Source organism: Chelonia mydas, chromosome 6 (genome assembly GCF_015237465.2).
Source record: "Chelonia mydas isolate rCheMyd1 chromosome 6, rCheMyd1.pri.v2, whole genome shotgun sequence".
Taxonomy (NCBI): domain Eukaryota; kingdom Metazoa; phylum Chordata; order Testudines; family Cheloniidae; genus Chelonia; species Chelonia mydas.
This window is the reverse complement of record NC_051246.2, coordinates 108,919,449-108,933,170: the sequence shown is the minus strand read 5'-3', so window position 1 is coordinate 108,933,170 and position 13,722 is coordinate 108,919,449. Positions and strand designations below refer to the sequence as shown.

Sequence of the window (13,722 nt, the reverse complement as noted above, 5' to 3'; positions counted from 1 at the left end):
TATTTGAAATATACAAGACACAGAAAGAATACAATGGAAAAACCCTGCATCGTCCCATCTAGACCATCTCTCTGCTCGTGCAAGATTGTTTCCTGTAATACATTGCATAGAGTTTAGTCACAACTAGGTTTGTTTGCTCCGAGCCAAGTGTTGGGTCTTTCACCTCTTCCCTTTGGAAGCTGTATATCATATCAGAGAAATTAGTCCAAACTCCCATAGAATATAACAAAAATCCCAACTAATTATTACCCCTATGCAGTATCACTCTGTCTGTTTGTGTGGTTGATATGGTTTTGCTAAATTAAATCATGTGTAATTCAATGTATTTGTACCATTTCAGCTCTCAATTGATGTTCCACTGTTTTCTGTTCTTGTAGACAGCTACATTAATATTTTCCTCTGTCTCCATAGCAGACTGATTTTATAAAGTGGATTGTATGGATTTTGATTAAATTCACTTAAGTAAAACAATGTTCTAAAGATTTCTTATACAAATGGTGCTTAATATTAAACTTGTAGTTCCATTGAAAGCTTGTGCCCCACATTCTCTCAGATTTGAGAAATGATGTACAGGGAAATAAACCATGATTGTTACAACTGTCAAAATATATGAGTGGTTCATCTTATTTGCCCATCATCCAGCTTCCTCTGAAATCTCAAATGGGGAAATGAAATGCCCTAGCGTCTGCAAACATCTCTGTGTGTGACATTGTTCTGTGTTCCAGACACAGAGAAATTTATTGTAAAACAGTTTCTAATTTGTGTGTTAAAAGCCTTCTTCAACAACTAGGTAATTCCCCACTCCTCTAAGGCCGTTTAGTTAAAACAAGGAAGAATGATTTGTCTCTCCTTGATTTAGCTGTAATAAGTATTAAGTGGTTTGTCTGTGTGGAGAGAAGTTATTCAGATAGATTATATCAAAGTTGAATTACACCCTAGTCCAGATGGAATACATATATTTTTAAAGATCAGTAAATATTCATGAGGGTGGGTAATAACAGTAATGCTCCTTTATGACTTTGGAGAATAATTCAGGTACCGCTAGCAGAAATGATGATACCAACTACGTCAATTAGCATTTCAAAGGATCAGTAAAGAAATTGGACTTATTTTACAGCTCTACAAACAATTTAGTTTGGGTGCTAGCACTGAGTAAATGAATCATGATTAGTTATAATCTTCACCTCCCTCCTCAGTTTTCATTTGCATTGTTTTTATTTCTGATTGTTCCCTGTGAATGGACTGCGTCCCTGTCCCTTCCTCGACAGAGTGCACAGACTTTGAATTAGTGTCCAAACTCACCCCTGTTCTGGCTTTGAGATTATTGGGAATTCAAAAAATAACAATGCAACATAGACCTGACCCTAAACTTTCTCTCTAAGCCTGGCTGTCTCTTGGGTGTCCCTCCAGAACCTGTTTCCTAGCTCGCGCGCGCGCTCTCTCTCTCTCTCTCTCCAAAGCTGCTTCTACATTCCATATATTCCCCGTGAAGCACCTGTCACAACAGCAGAATTTACACAGTGTTTTTATGCAGGGTTCCAGTGTCTGCTGACAGAAGAATCCTGCCATCCTGTTAGATGTCCCCCTTATGCCCTATTGCACTTACCCTTCTGATCACATACTCCTGTTTCTGCCCTCACCACACTGACAAATGCTGCTACTCCACACCTCCTCCCTACTACATGCCCCCAAACAGTGCAGGGACCCTGTCCATTTGTGTTCCCATTTTAAATAGCCAGGAATGGGAAACCCCCCCCCCCGCCCCTCAAGCAAACCAATTAGTATTATACTGCACTTGTCTGGAAAGGTTTATTATACATTGCTCTTAAAAAATATATTGAGCATAATGACTACATAGCACAGAGTGTGACATATATAATATGAGGGTAATAGCACTTCCCTACCTCAGTGGGGTGTTGTGAGAACGCATTAGAGATTGTGAAGCGCTTTGAATCTAGTGATGAAAAGAGCTGTGCAAGAGTGAGGCGTTGTTATAATAATGAAAGACAGTAGGATGGGTGGATACCTGATCTGGGTCCTAAGGCAAACATTTCCTCACACAACTGCTTCTGAAGAACTCCAGGGATAGCTGCTAGGGCTAATTTAGCAATAGCCAGAGAGGAAGTGAGCCTCATTCTAGCTGGGAAACCCTCCCTAATGGCACAGCCAAGATCTTGCGATTCTATAGAGCCACTATAACAAATGAGAAGAGTGTGTATTTGGACTGAGGGTTAAAGCATTCCTAAAAGCTGAAGACATAGCTAATATGGAGATGGGAAGGGGGGGGATTTGTTTAATTTTGAACAATGATTCTGGCTAGGGGGTGTGATCCATTAACATTCCTGCTCAGCAGATGGGTCTGCAATGCCTTTTTCAAATGAAGCTTTTGGGGTAGTGGGGGTATGTGTGGAAAATGTACTGATAACGGGAAGGTCAGAGGCAGAAAAATTCTGGGAATGTGGTTCTTGATCTAAAAGAGGGGGGGAAATCAGCATAGGTTTTGCTGCTTAATGCTTGAGTGACACTGCCTGCAGGTCTGAGAGTTATGGAGTCTTTTACAATTGAAATCATGAAGTTAACTGCTCAGCTGGCACCCACCTAGAATAAAGAATGTCCACAAGATGTTGGTGATTAATCTCTGAGAGTGCAATGCAGAGGCTGACAGTACTGATGAGTGTTTTTCATGCCGTGCCAGAGATGCAATATTTACTGCTGGCAACAAAATAGCTGATTCTTTTTCTTGTTTGTTTTTTTATGTTTAATTTTACATTTGGCGTCATTTGGCGTTCCCTTACAGAGGGCAGAATTAAAGATCGATTCACTTATTGTATTTGAACACAGACTGACTTTCCAGAGTGTCATCTGATGAGAACTAGAGCCCTTGTAAATCTTAGAACTGAATTTCAAAGATGGTAGCACCCACAGCTCCCATTGACTTCCCCAGGGTTGCACAGCCCTGCTGAGCATGTGTCTGGAAAGCACACATTGGCATATGATAGGCATCATTTTAAAAAAGAAATAATATTTCGCTCTAAATTTTTTCTCTTTCTATGAGTATCCGTATTCAAAAACTGTCCCTGCCATGGAACAAATCCATTTGATTGGAAGCCTACTAATAAAACTCACTTATGGAGGACCCTCTCCATGCAGGTGTATATATTCACAACTCTTTTTAAACATGGGTGGTGTTAGGTGGTTTCTAGCATAGTTTCTCTGGCCACAGTGGACATGGAGTATTCAGTTCTTTGATCAAAAATATCTTATAAGCTGTTTGGGGCAGGGACTGTCTTTTTGCTCTGTGTTTTGTACAGCACTTAACACAAAGGGGTCCTGGACCATGACCGGGGCATCTAGGCATAATACAAATAATAATAAATAATTGTGGGACTAGCCAGGATGGGCAGGAATGGTGTCCCTAGTCTCAATAGATGACTTGATTATTACCTGCTCTGTTCGTTCCCTTTGAGACACCTGGCATTAGCCATTGTCGGAAGACAGGATACAGGGGTTGATGAATCTTTGGTCTGACCCAGTATGGCTGTTCTTATGTTATGTTCTTCAGCTAGTCTGTCTAGAGAGGGCTGCCTCCCACAAAGTCCACCCTGCACAGGGAAACTAGGCAAAAACCCTGCTAAATAGTATGGTTGTAGCTGAGCACCTGCATCTGAGCCAGCTGTGCATATATCGAGCCTCTATAGCAGGGGTTCTCAAACTGGGGGTCGGGACCCCTCAAGGGGTCATGAGGTTATTATCTGGGGGGTTGCGAGCTGTCAGCCTCCACCCCAAACCCCACTTTGCCTCTAGCATTTATAATGGTGTTAAATGGTGCTTGCTATGTGAAAGGGGTCACCAGTACAAAAGTTTGAGAACCACTGCTCTGTAGCATTATATACTACCTCTCATCCTAGTAGCTTACATATTTATCAAAAGGATGTACAAAATATGTCCAGACGAGTGATATCTGATCTGCAGGTAGTCACAAGGCACCTGCATCCTTTAGCAGCAAAGTGAGTCTTGCATTGCATCCTGCTTTTCCAAACCACTCATTTTCCACAAATTTGGATGCCTGAAACCTTGTGGAAAAATTCAGGATTGTACGTACATAGATTCACCTCTGGCACTAAATTTTTATTTAACGGTGCACAGAAATTCTGTGAAGCCATGTATGGCAGAAAGTGAAGAATAACTTCTCCAATCAGGGCTGCAGATTGAATTTAGGGAAGCAAACTAGGAATTTGGCCAGGTGGTTGCCGATATTCTCAGGGCAAAATTTGTAAGATTTTTTTTTTTTAAACAATCATAAAATGTCACAACAAAGCAGTGCCCATAACACTGTGGTGGGCCATAGGTACATTACTAACTCAGACCCTGGCCCCTGATTCTCAAAGTACTTAAGCATGTGCGAAGTGTCCCTGACTTCAGTTTTCACAGTGGTAGCTGTGTTAGTCTGTATCGGCAAAAATAATGAGGAGTCCTTGTGGCACCTTAGAGACTAACAAATTTATTTGGGCATAAGCTTTTGTAGGTTAGAACCCACTTCATCAGATGGAACTTTAAAACTTACTTAAGCAGTTTGCTTTGCTGAATTGAGGCGTCAGAGAGGAAAGTGCCAAGTATTGACTATGCAAACCACTTCCTACAGCTGCTCTTAGTTGTTCATTCCCAGCCAAGTTCATACCTGGCCTGTTTAGTTTGTGAACTCTGACAGCACTGCATCTCAAGGTGGTATTGTATGGATCCTAACGCCATTTAACCTGTTCAGAGGACCTATGTGATTTGAAATTGCCTTTTCTTATCCTCTGTTTTTGTTATGAGGAATATTTGGATTTACTTGTTTCATACAAAACAGTTTTAAAATAAAAGCAATACATGTCATCCGGGGGAGTTTGTACTGTAAGTAGATACAGTACTTGAATATAATATGTCTTGTCTGAGTAGTTTTTACACTTCCTTTGTGTGCAGTGTGGCACATGTCTCAGGTGACATTTTCAGGCATATTTCAGTTTTTCCCATGAATAGTCAAAACACCTTAAGAGATTAGCTGCAGTTGCATGCTAGCAGATCTGCAAAACCTGCATAGAGAATGACCTGGGAAGAATTCTGCAAGGTGCTGAGTCTCTCTGGTAGGTGCTGGACAACTTCAACATCCAATGACATCAGTGAGAGATGAGGTAGTATAGGAATGAGCCTTGGAAGATCATGTATGAAAATCTCTTACTAACTGCATCTTGCTAGACGACAGTGGGTCTGAGCCTGAGTGCTCAGTATCTCCAAAGCCCAACAAAAATCAGCAGGGTGCTCAGTTCCTCTCTCATTCATGCCCACTGTGAACTGTTATGGTTGAATAGTGGCTTTGCACCATTTCACAGTAAATACTAATACCTAGCTCATATAGCGCTTTCCATCTGTAGATCTCAAAGCACTTTACAAAGGAGGTGGGTATCATTATCCCCATTTCACAGATGGGGAAACTGAGACTCAAGGAGGTGAAGTGACTTGCCCAAGGTCACCCAGCAGGCCAATGGCCATGGTGGGAATAGAACCTAGATCTCCTGTGTCCCAGTCCAGTGCTCTATCTTCTCCACTTTACAAAATGCTTTTGACAGAACAGAGTTTGCTCAGGTTAGTCACTTGCTTAAGCTGCAAAACTCACTGCAAACAGATCACACACACACTGCAGACTAATTTAAAATGTTACAGACCGCTTAATGTGTGCAAGAATGTCCTTCAAATAGTTAAATTGTGATAAAGCTGGTGCAACTATTTTGCCCTCTCTTTTGCCCTGTGTGCAGTTTGCAATATGTGTTGCTTCAAAATGTGTTCCAAAACAAAAAGCAGATGTTCTGCACAGCAGCAACCCACCCACAGAGCTCTTCAGCACCAGGTCATCCTAACCCCAGTGCTGTCTTACTGTAATGCTAAACTGTCTATTAAACTCCCCAAATTGAACACTGCCATGTTATGTGAGACTGTACTATACTCTGGTGCCCTCCCATTATTTCTGCCTACTCCATGTGTTTTTAGAATAGCCTATCAGATCTCACTGGTAGAATTCTTTGGGTGTGTATGTTCATCCGTGTGTGTCCTTGAGGTTTTAGGTCTTGCTGTATCTGTCTCCTCCTCTTTGTTAATGCATTAGACTCTCCAGCTGTGACCCCTGAGCATGGTTCTTTAGCTCTTTTCTAAGCTTATCTTCCAATGAGAGGAAAAATGAGTCTAATGGTGAAACTATATTACTGATTTTAAAGAACCGTGTCACAGGGAGATTAATCTTATTTCTTTTTCTTCTCTTTAAAGATTCATCTTCCAACTACATCAGGCAACTTGAAACAAAAGTCAAACTGTTGGAGGATGACAACAAACTCCTTTCTCAGGTAGGTTTTTTTGGTGGTGTTAATATACAATATGACTTTTAGATCCTGCAACTGGATCCAAGCAGGCAGAACCTGGTTCCCCCATGATTTCAATCAGGCCCTCTTGAAGTGCGAGGGTGCACCTGCATTGATCCAGTTGCAGGATCGGGTCTTATTTTGTAAAATGACTTTCATACTAATTGTACCTCAAAATCATTTATAAAATTAAAGAATAAAGCACATTAGAGAGAAAGTAAAGGAAACAAGTCCAGACAAAGACAAGGCACTCATGAGGTGGAGAGTGACAGGAAGGCTGCTCCCCATAGCAGGAGCTGCAGAGGAGAAGGCTCTTGCAGCAACAGCAGCAAGATGGTATGGAGGAACACAAAGGAGGTGTCATAGGGTAGCTGGCCCTCTGAAGGGATCAGGGGCCCACACTACCTCTGACAGGCTCCACTAGAGGGAATGAGGCAACTCAGGTTCACCTGGGACTAATTAAGTTACTGAGTAACTGGGAAGCAGTTAATTAGGCAAGGAAACACCTGGGCCTGATAAAAGTGAAGCTACAGCTAGCATGGGGAGCAAGGAGAACAGAAGCTCCTGGGGAGAGGAATGGTTCCAGAGTATCGGAAGAGAAAGCTCCTAGAGAGAAGACTTTGGGGGGAGAAAACTAGTGAAGGAGGCGCAGCAGCAAAAGAAAGCCAGGGAGAATGCTCCTGGGTGGGAGAGTTTCCAGAAGAAAGGGACTAAGAATGCTAAATCGCAGAACAACCTGGCTCCCATGAAGAGCTTCACCAGGCAACAGAAGAAGTCCTAGATTAGAGGAATTATATGCTGTTCTGAGAAAGGGTCCTTGCGGTTCAGCCTCCAGGTGGGGACCTTGATCCAAGAGGAGGGACCCTCCCCAGCTAGAGGCCCCTGACTTGAGAAGAGGGTTTCAGTTTATGAATGTCTTGCTGGTAAGGGACCTTGTGCATAACGGGGGTTGATGGACTAAGGCTGACTCAGCCCCTCCTCCCTCCAGCTGGAGGTGCTGATGCGGAGGTCTGCCCATGTGATGTTCTGCCTTTTGGGACTGAATAAACTAGACACCTCTGGAGGGGCACTGTTCAAAAACAAGCTTCAGTGGAGTTATTAAAAGCCTCCTTTGGGGAAACTGAGGCAGAGATGCAATGGCAGTGCTACACTGGGCTGTGAGGGGATGCTCTAGAGGCGAGGGCCCCCATTACATCAGGGTTATGTATGTGTCTATACAGAGGACCCCAGTGCATGCACTACCCTTGTTATAGGTTGTTGTCTTTACTGCCCATTTGTAAGTAGGACAAGGATAATATCTGCAGGAGAGCACAGCAAAAAGGAGCAGCATTGGCCATTGTTGTATGAAGCTCATTTGTAACATTTGTTTACAATCGTTGTGCTTATAAACAAACAAGCGCCAAGAAGTGGGTGACTGTTCTGCACACAGTGGGCTCCAGAAAAAGCATTTAAAGCTAAGACTGTGCTTGCTCCCTGTTCTCTGCTGCTAGGGGCTTCTAGCCACCAGCTGTTCTGTTCCTTCTTGCTTCTCAGCTGCTCTGACATGTGAGGTTGCATGGGGAAACTCCTCCTGCCTTGCATTTCCTCTGGCTCCAGGGCCAAATTCCCTGCTGGTGTAAACTGGTGCAGCTTCATTGGTATGGCCATTTAAACCAGCAGAGAATTCAGGCCTGTGCCCTCATATCCTTTCACTTTCTTCTGTGCTGGCGTGTTCTTCTGTTCTAAACCTCACTTCTTGCTTTAAGGAATGTTTTATAGTCACTCTGTGACCATCTCTTGGTGATGGGCTGAAACCCCATTATGGGCTAGAAAGGGATAAGAGCCAGTTAGTCACATCTATTACACCTGTGCTGTAGCTAATTAGTTGCTTCCCAGACAGAGAAGGTGGGACTAGGAGACATCAGGTGATAACTTCATGGACAGCCCTCTTAAAAGGGGTAGAGTTCAGGAAGCAGAGGGACTCCTGTGAAGGGCCCTGAGCCAGAGTCTGAAGGAGAACAGTCACCTCAGGAAGACTTGGGTTGCGGGGTTAGTGCTGAATACCAGAGCTGGGGAGAAGGAATGAAGACAGAGCCCAGAGGAAGGGCTGATTTGTTGAGACACTTTGTATGCTATTTTGAATTTCTCTTATCCTGTAAGGGATCTGGACTAGATGCTTCTCAGCTGGAGCACTGAATCATGCTCAAAGGCAGACTACCTACATGGGGTGCTAGGGCTGAAACTGCTGCAATGAGACGGTCTGACAATAGGGGGCGCTATGGCAGTGAGTACAACTGCTAATTCTCTCAGCTGTTAGGTTAAAATTCTGTCTGGTTAGAGAGTTGGCAATTATTTAAAAACAGGTTTCAGAGTAACAGCCGTGTTAGTCTGTATTCGCAAAAAGAAAAGGAGGACTTGTGGCACCTTAGAGACTAACCAATTTAAATTGGTTAGTCTCTAAGGTGCCACAAGTCCTCCTTTTCTTTTTATTTAAAAACAGCCCCTTGTGTCAATATCACTTTAGATTTAATGAAATGAAAATACTTTTTTTTTAAACCTAGTTTTACTTCTTATACTGTATGCTGTTCTGCTTGCTCTTTCCATCTCACTAAGTTTGAATAATTAAAATAAACCAGTCCAATATTGCTTTTCTTTCCATGTTCTGATTGTAGTGGGGTGCTGAAATGTTCATTTGTTTAAAAAACACATCCTTTCCCCATTGGACTTAACAAACAAAACCAAAAAAATCCAGAAGATGGAAGTATTTCTATTGGTGCTGAGGTTCTTTGTAAAATCTTGTTTTTTACGAAATCTAAATATCAAGTGTGACAAAGTTCCTTCTCTGCCTTGGTGGGTCTTGAGCTTATTGGCGGATCTGCTCGTCTCGGAGATTCACGGCCACCCTCAGTTTGGCCGTTTTCGTGAACCCACAGTCCAGGTCAACTCCTCCTGTGTCTGATCAGGAGTTGGGAGGTATTGGGGGAACCGGGCCCGCCCTCTACTCTGGGTTCCAGCCCAGGGCCTTGTAGAATGCAGCTGTCTGGAGTGCCTCCTGGAAAAGATGTGCGACAGCTACAACTCCCTGGGCTACTTCCTCATGGCCTCCTCCCAACACCTTCTTTATTCTCACCACAGGACCTTCTTCCTGTTGTCTGATAATGCTTGTACTTTCCAGTCTTCCAGTACTGTGCCTTCTCACTCTCAGCTTCTTGCACCTCTTGCTCCCAGCTCCTCGCACGCGCCACAAACTGAAGTGAGCTCCTTTTTAAACCCAGGTGCCCTGATTAGCCTGCCTTAATTGATTCTAGCAGCTTCTTGATTGGCTGTAGGTATTCTAATCAGCTGGTTTGCCTTAATTGTTTCCAGAAAGTTCCTGATTGTTCTGGAACCTTCCCTGTTACCTTACCCAGGTAAAAGGGACCTACTTAACCTGGGGCTAATATATCTGCCTTCTATAAAACAAATTTGAAAACAGAAAAAAAAATATCACTCTCCTGTAGCCATCTGGCCCGACCCTGTCACACAAGCTACAGTTTGACCCAACTTCGTGGCCTTTGTAATCCTTTCAGCTTGTTGAGATCTTGAGCTGGCATCCCTGACATTAAAGCAAAATGCCCTGTTGAATTACACCAGAAAGTCCTTTAGCTCCAGGTAGCTACCAAAGGGTTAAAACCCCAAAAGGCACTCAACAGCATCCAAGTGGCCTTCAGACATAAATCAATTGCTAATTTAATGTTAACTCTCTCCCACCCCTAAATTAGCTGGTGGCAGTTTAAACCCTGCGATGATTTAATTGGAAATATTGGTAAACAGATGGGCTCTGTTGAATGCTGTGGCCTGTTGCTAGGAGACTGGCCATGGATTGGGTAAGTGGCTCCCTGTTCAATATGCCCTTGGCCTGACTTATTTCTGTCTTCTGCAGGCCATAGGGCACTGAGCGCTTTATCTGGTTGCCTGTGCTTTTACGAGGTCAGAAAAGTGATCACTAATTAGTAGGTGAAAAGTACATGGACTACAAAGATGTCTAGGGACATTCTTTTCATTAGCACACTGTTCACATCTGAAGCCCTTTTTTTTGCAAATGGACCTCCCATGAGGCAACTGATGAAGAAATGTTCACGTTTGAAGGAATGGATTTCATATACCTTACAGGAAAGCCCAGCATGTTCACAGTTTTCTGTTTTTAGCCAATGAAATTGAGAAGGAGAGTTTCTTTAAAAAAAATCCTAAAACACTTCCCTCTCCCGCAGTAATATCTAGCACTTCTGTAGCAGGAATTAATACAGAAAATCCCATCAATCCTGGCTTTCAGGCCACACTCAGACAATGGTGGAGGGGACATTGTCTCATTTGCTACCAAATCCCTTATCCCTCGCTCACTTGGTGACTGGCCAAGATCAGCAAGTGGGTGAAAGGCATTGGGCTGAAGCTAAACATGCATAAATTGGAGGGAAGAGAAAAATATTTTGAAGCTCTGGTCACCACCATCATGCCTTCTGCTGCTGAGGGAGTCTGCCCTCAACTATCCACATCAGTTTGCTGCTTTGGGGATCTCCTGCTTCTGGATGCTCAAATAGCAACAGCTGCCAAAAATGCTGCCTGGCTTCTGGGGCTGGCAAGAAGGCTGGACCCTCTGCTGTCACTTGATGATGACCTATCTTCAATTATCCTCACCTCCATGACTTCCAGGCCGGATTACTGCAAGTTGCTGTGCCTGGGAATGAATGCACTAATAAGTAATAAGCTCCAAGATCCAAAATGCACCAGCCCACCTTGTTAGCAACACTAGTCACTGAGAACATATGACCCCGGTGCTCTACTCGCTCACTATAAAACAACTTTATGGTTCTCCATGGCATCTGGGCCAACCTACTTAAAAGAATACCTCTTGCTCACAGACCATCGATTTGGCGGTCCTGGGTACTTATATGGCCCTCGTTACTGTAGTACCGTGAACAATGAGACTGCCACCTTCAAGGGTAAAATTACCGGGAACACAGAACTGAGGCTACGTCTACACTACAGCCCATGTCGGCAAAACATATGTCACTCAGGGGTATGAATATTCCACCCCCCTGCCCCACTGAGCAAAATAAGTTACACTGACATAAACGTTCTTATGCACAGAGCTTCTTCCACCCACATAGATTATGCCGCTCACAGAGGTGAGTTTTTTATGCTGATGGGAGAGCTTTCTTCTGTCAGCACTGAGTGCTGACAGCGGCTCAGGGTATGGTGCAACTCCACTGCTGCAGAGCGGTAGGTATAGACATGGCCTGCGCTTTCACTGCAATTGCTCCAAAGCTCTCTTCTGGAACTTGCTGATTTAACCTCATCTTCCCACAATGTCAACAAACAAACCTAAGGAAAAGAAGATAAGATGGAGGAAGATGAGAAGCTCCCCACTCTTTCTCAGTACATAGACATGCACTTTCCAGCACCCTCTGAAGAAATCTAGTCTGCTTGTTTGACTCTCTTTTGCTCTGTTTGCTTTGGGAAAGCAAAGCTCAGATCCTGTGATGAGGGGCTCTGGGTAAGCACCTAGTCAGATAGCACCATGACAAATGGGGTGCTATTTTTATACTGTTGATATGTTCCCTCTAATTGAGACTTTGTTGAAACCACCAAACTCACTTCACTTTTCACCACCTAAGTCGCATTTTAACTCAGCTCAGCCTTCTCCCTTGTATGTTGACAGTGCAGTAGCAAGTGGTATTTGGAAAGATGCTTTCCCAATGGCAGGGAGTTCTGTCTCCAAGGCGCTGAAGGAGTGATGAAACCTGAGGTCCTATGTAACAAACAATGCCAGTGCATTAAGAGATTAAGCCAGGAAGACTTCTATAACCAGTACAGCTTTGTTATTTCCAAATGCTAAGCATAGAACCAAAATACTGCTTCATCCAGAGATATCTGCTATTGCCAGGGCTGTAAATGATATTGCAAGCTTTGTAAAAATGTTTATACTACAGTGGCCTGGGACACAGGACTCCTTTGCTAACTGGTGCTTCTTGACAAAGATTTGTTACTTACCCTGTTTAGTGGCTGGGATGTGAGGGTGTATGGAGGTGTACCTCAGTACCTTTGTGCCTTTTTCAGGCAGAAAAATAAATTAGTGTGAGACATTTAAATGCAGCTCATTAGTCTGCTGGCTGACATCTCTGCCATCCTTAAACACATAAGAATAAAGAATGCCGGTGCTGTGGGAGTAGTGATATTCCAGGGTCTTTCTGAGTCTGCCGTTCATACTGTACACATTAACATCAATACTGGTGTGTTAAGACATGTACTTCTCTGCTTCTGGTGACTATTTTGAACAGATTCATTGGAAGCTCTTTTCTTCCCATTTTGAATAGGATCGAATGCTCCCATTCCCTGAACCGCGATTGAGGATGGGGGGAAATGAAGAAGCTTTCCTTTCTCCTTTCTCTCTCCTTCTCATTCATGATAACTAAGTACAGATATGGTGGGACTTTTTAGTTTGGGTGGGTTTTTTTGGTTTTATTCTTTTATACCCGCTGCTTCATTGTAGAGCCATTGTGTCCCTGCAGTTGATCTTTAATTCCTACATCATATCTACCCACAGGAATTGATAGCTCCTTTTCAGGGCTACCCTTGGTAATGCTCTAAGCCAGGAGCAGCAGCTAGCAGCGAGTGTTGAACAATATAATAGACTCGTTACATCTCCTGCTGCGTCATCGAAAGCTTTCTGTAGCCTTGGAGCAGAATTTTACTATATTTTGGACACGGCTCTTAGTTAATGTAGCGTTGCAAGTCCTAGTGTCCACTGATCATGTGGGCTCCTGACACCAGCCATTCTAGGTCTTCACTGGCCTATTCCAGTGAAGGTTTTGTTATCCTACTTAGAGTTGGCAATTTACTCCTAGCTTTGTGATATAACTCAATGTTATCACATGAGATCATGCCAAATATCACCATGAACAATGTCATGTTGTTGGAACAAGATTAATTTATCCTCAGGGACAAATACAAAGAGGTGGCAGGTATACAGTGTTCTTGGGCTGAATAGTCCAATATGATCCATGGAAACATAGCCATTTTGCCATTCACATAAACATTTTTCTGCTGTGTATTTACCTCATAATCCAATGTTTAATATTTTCCATCATGTAGCATTTCATAATAACATTAGTTTTGCTTTTGCTGACTTAAATTTAACTTGAGTTAAATTTTGCAAATGATATTAAAATGAAACCTAGTTAAGCAATGAGGTCCAGTTCACATAGGTATTAAGGCATCTAAAAATGCAGATAGATGTCTACTGGGATTTTCAAAAGTGCCTAAGTGAGACAGGCACCTAATTCCCATTGACTTTCAATGGGAGTTAGATGCTTAA

General features: G+C 43.1%; 1 protein-coding gene across 4 annotated transcripts in view; it reads left to right on the top strand.

Moving 5' to 3' along the window:
* Positions 1-13,722, top strand: part of CCDC85C (coiled-coil domain containing 85C) — a 159,952-nt gene that overhangs the window by 86,493 nt on the left and 59,737 nt on the right. For all 4 annotated transcript variants that reach the window (XR_006291936.1, XM_027827305.3, XM_007064955.4 and 1 more), the window contains exon 2: positions 6,298-6,374. Coding sequence is in view for 3 of the 4 variants with exons in the window: in XM_027827305.3 (XP_027683106.1) it covers positions 6,298-6,374 (77 nt within the window). In the remaining variant the exon portion in view is untranslated. The remainder of the gene's footprint in view (positions 1-6,297; positions 6,375-13,722) is intronic.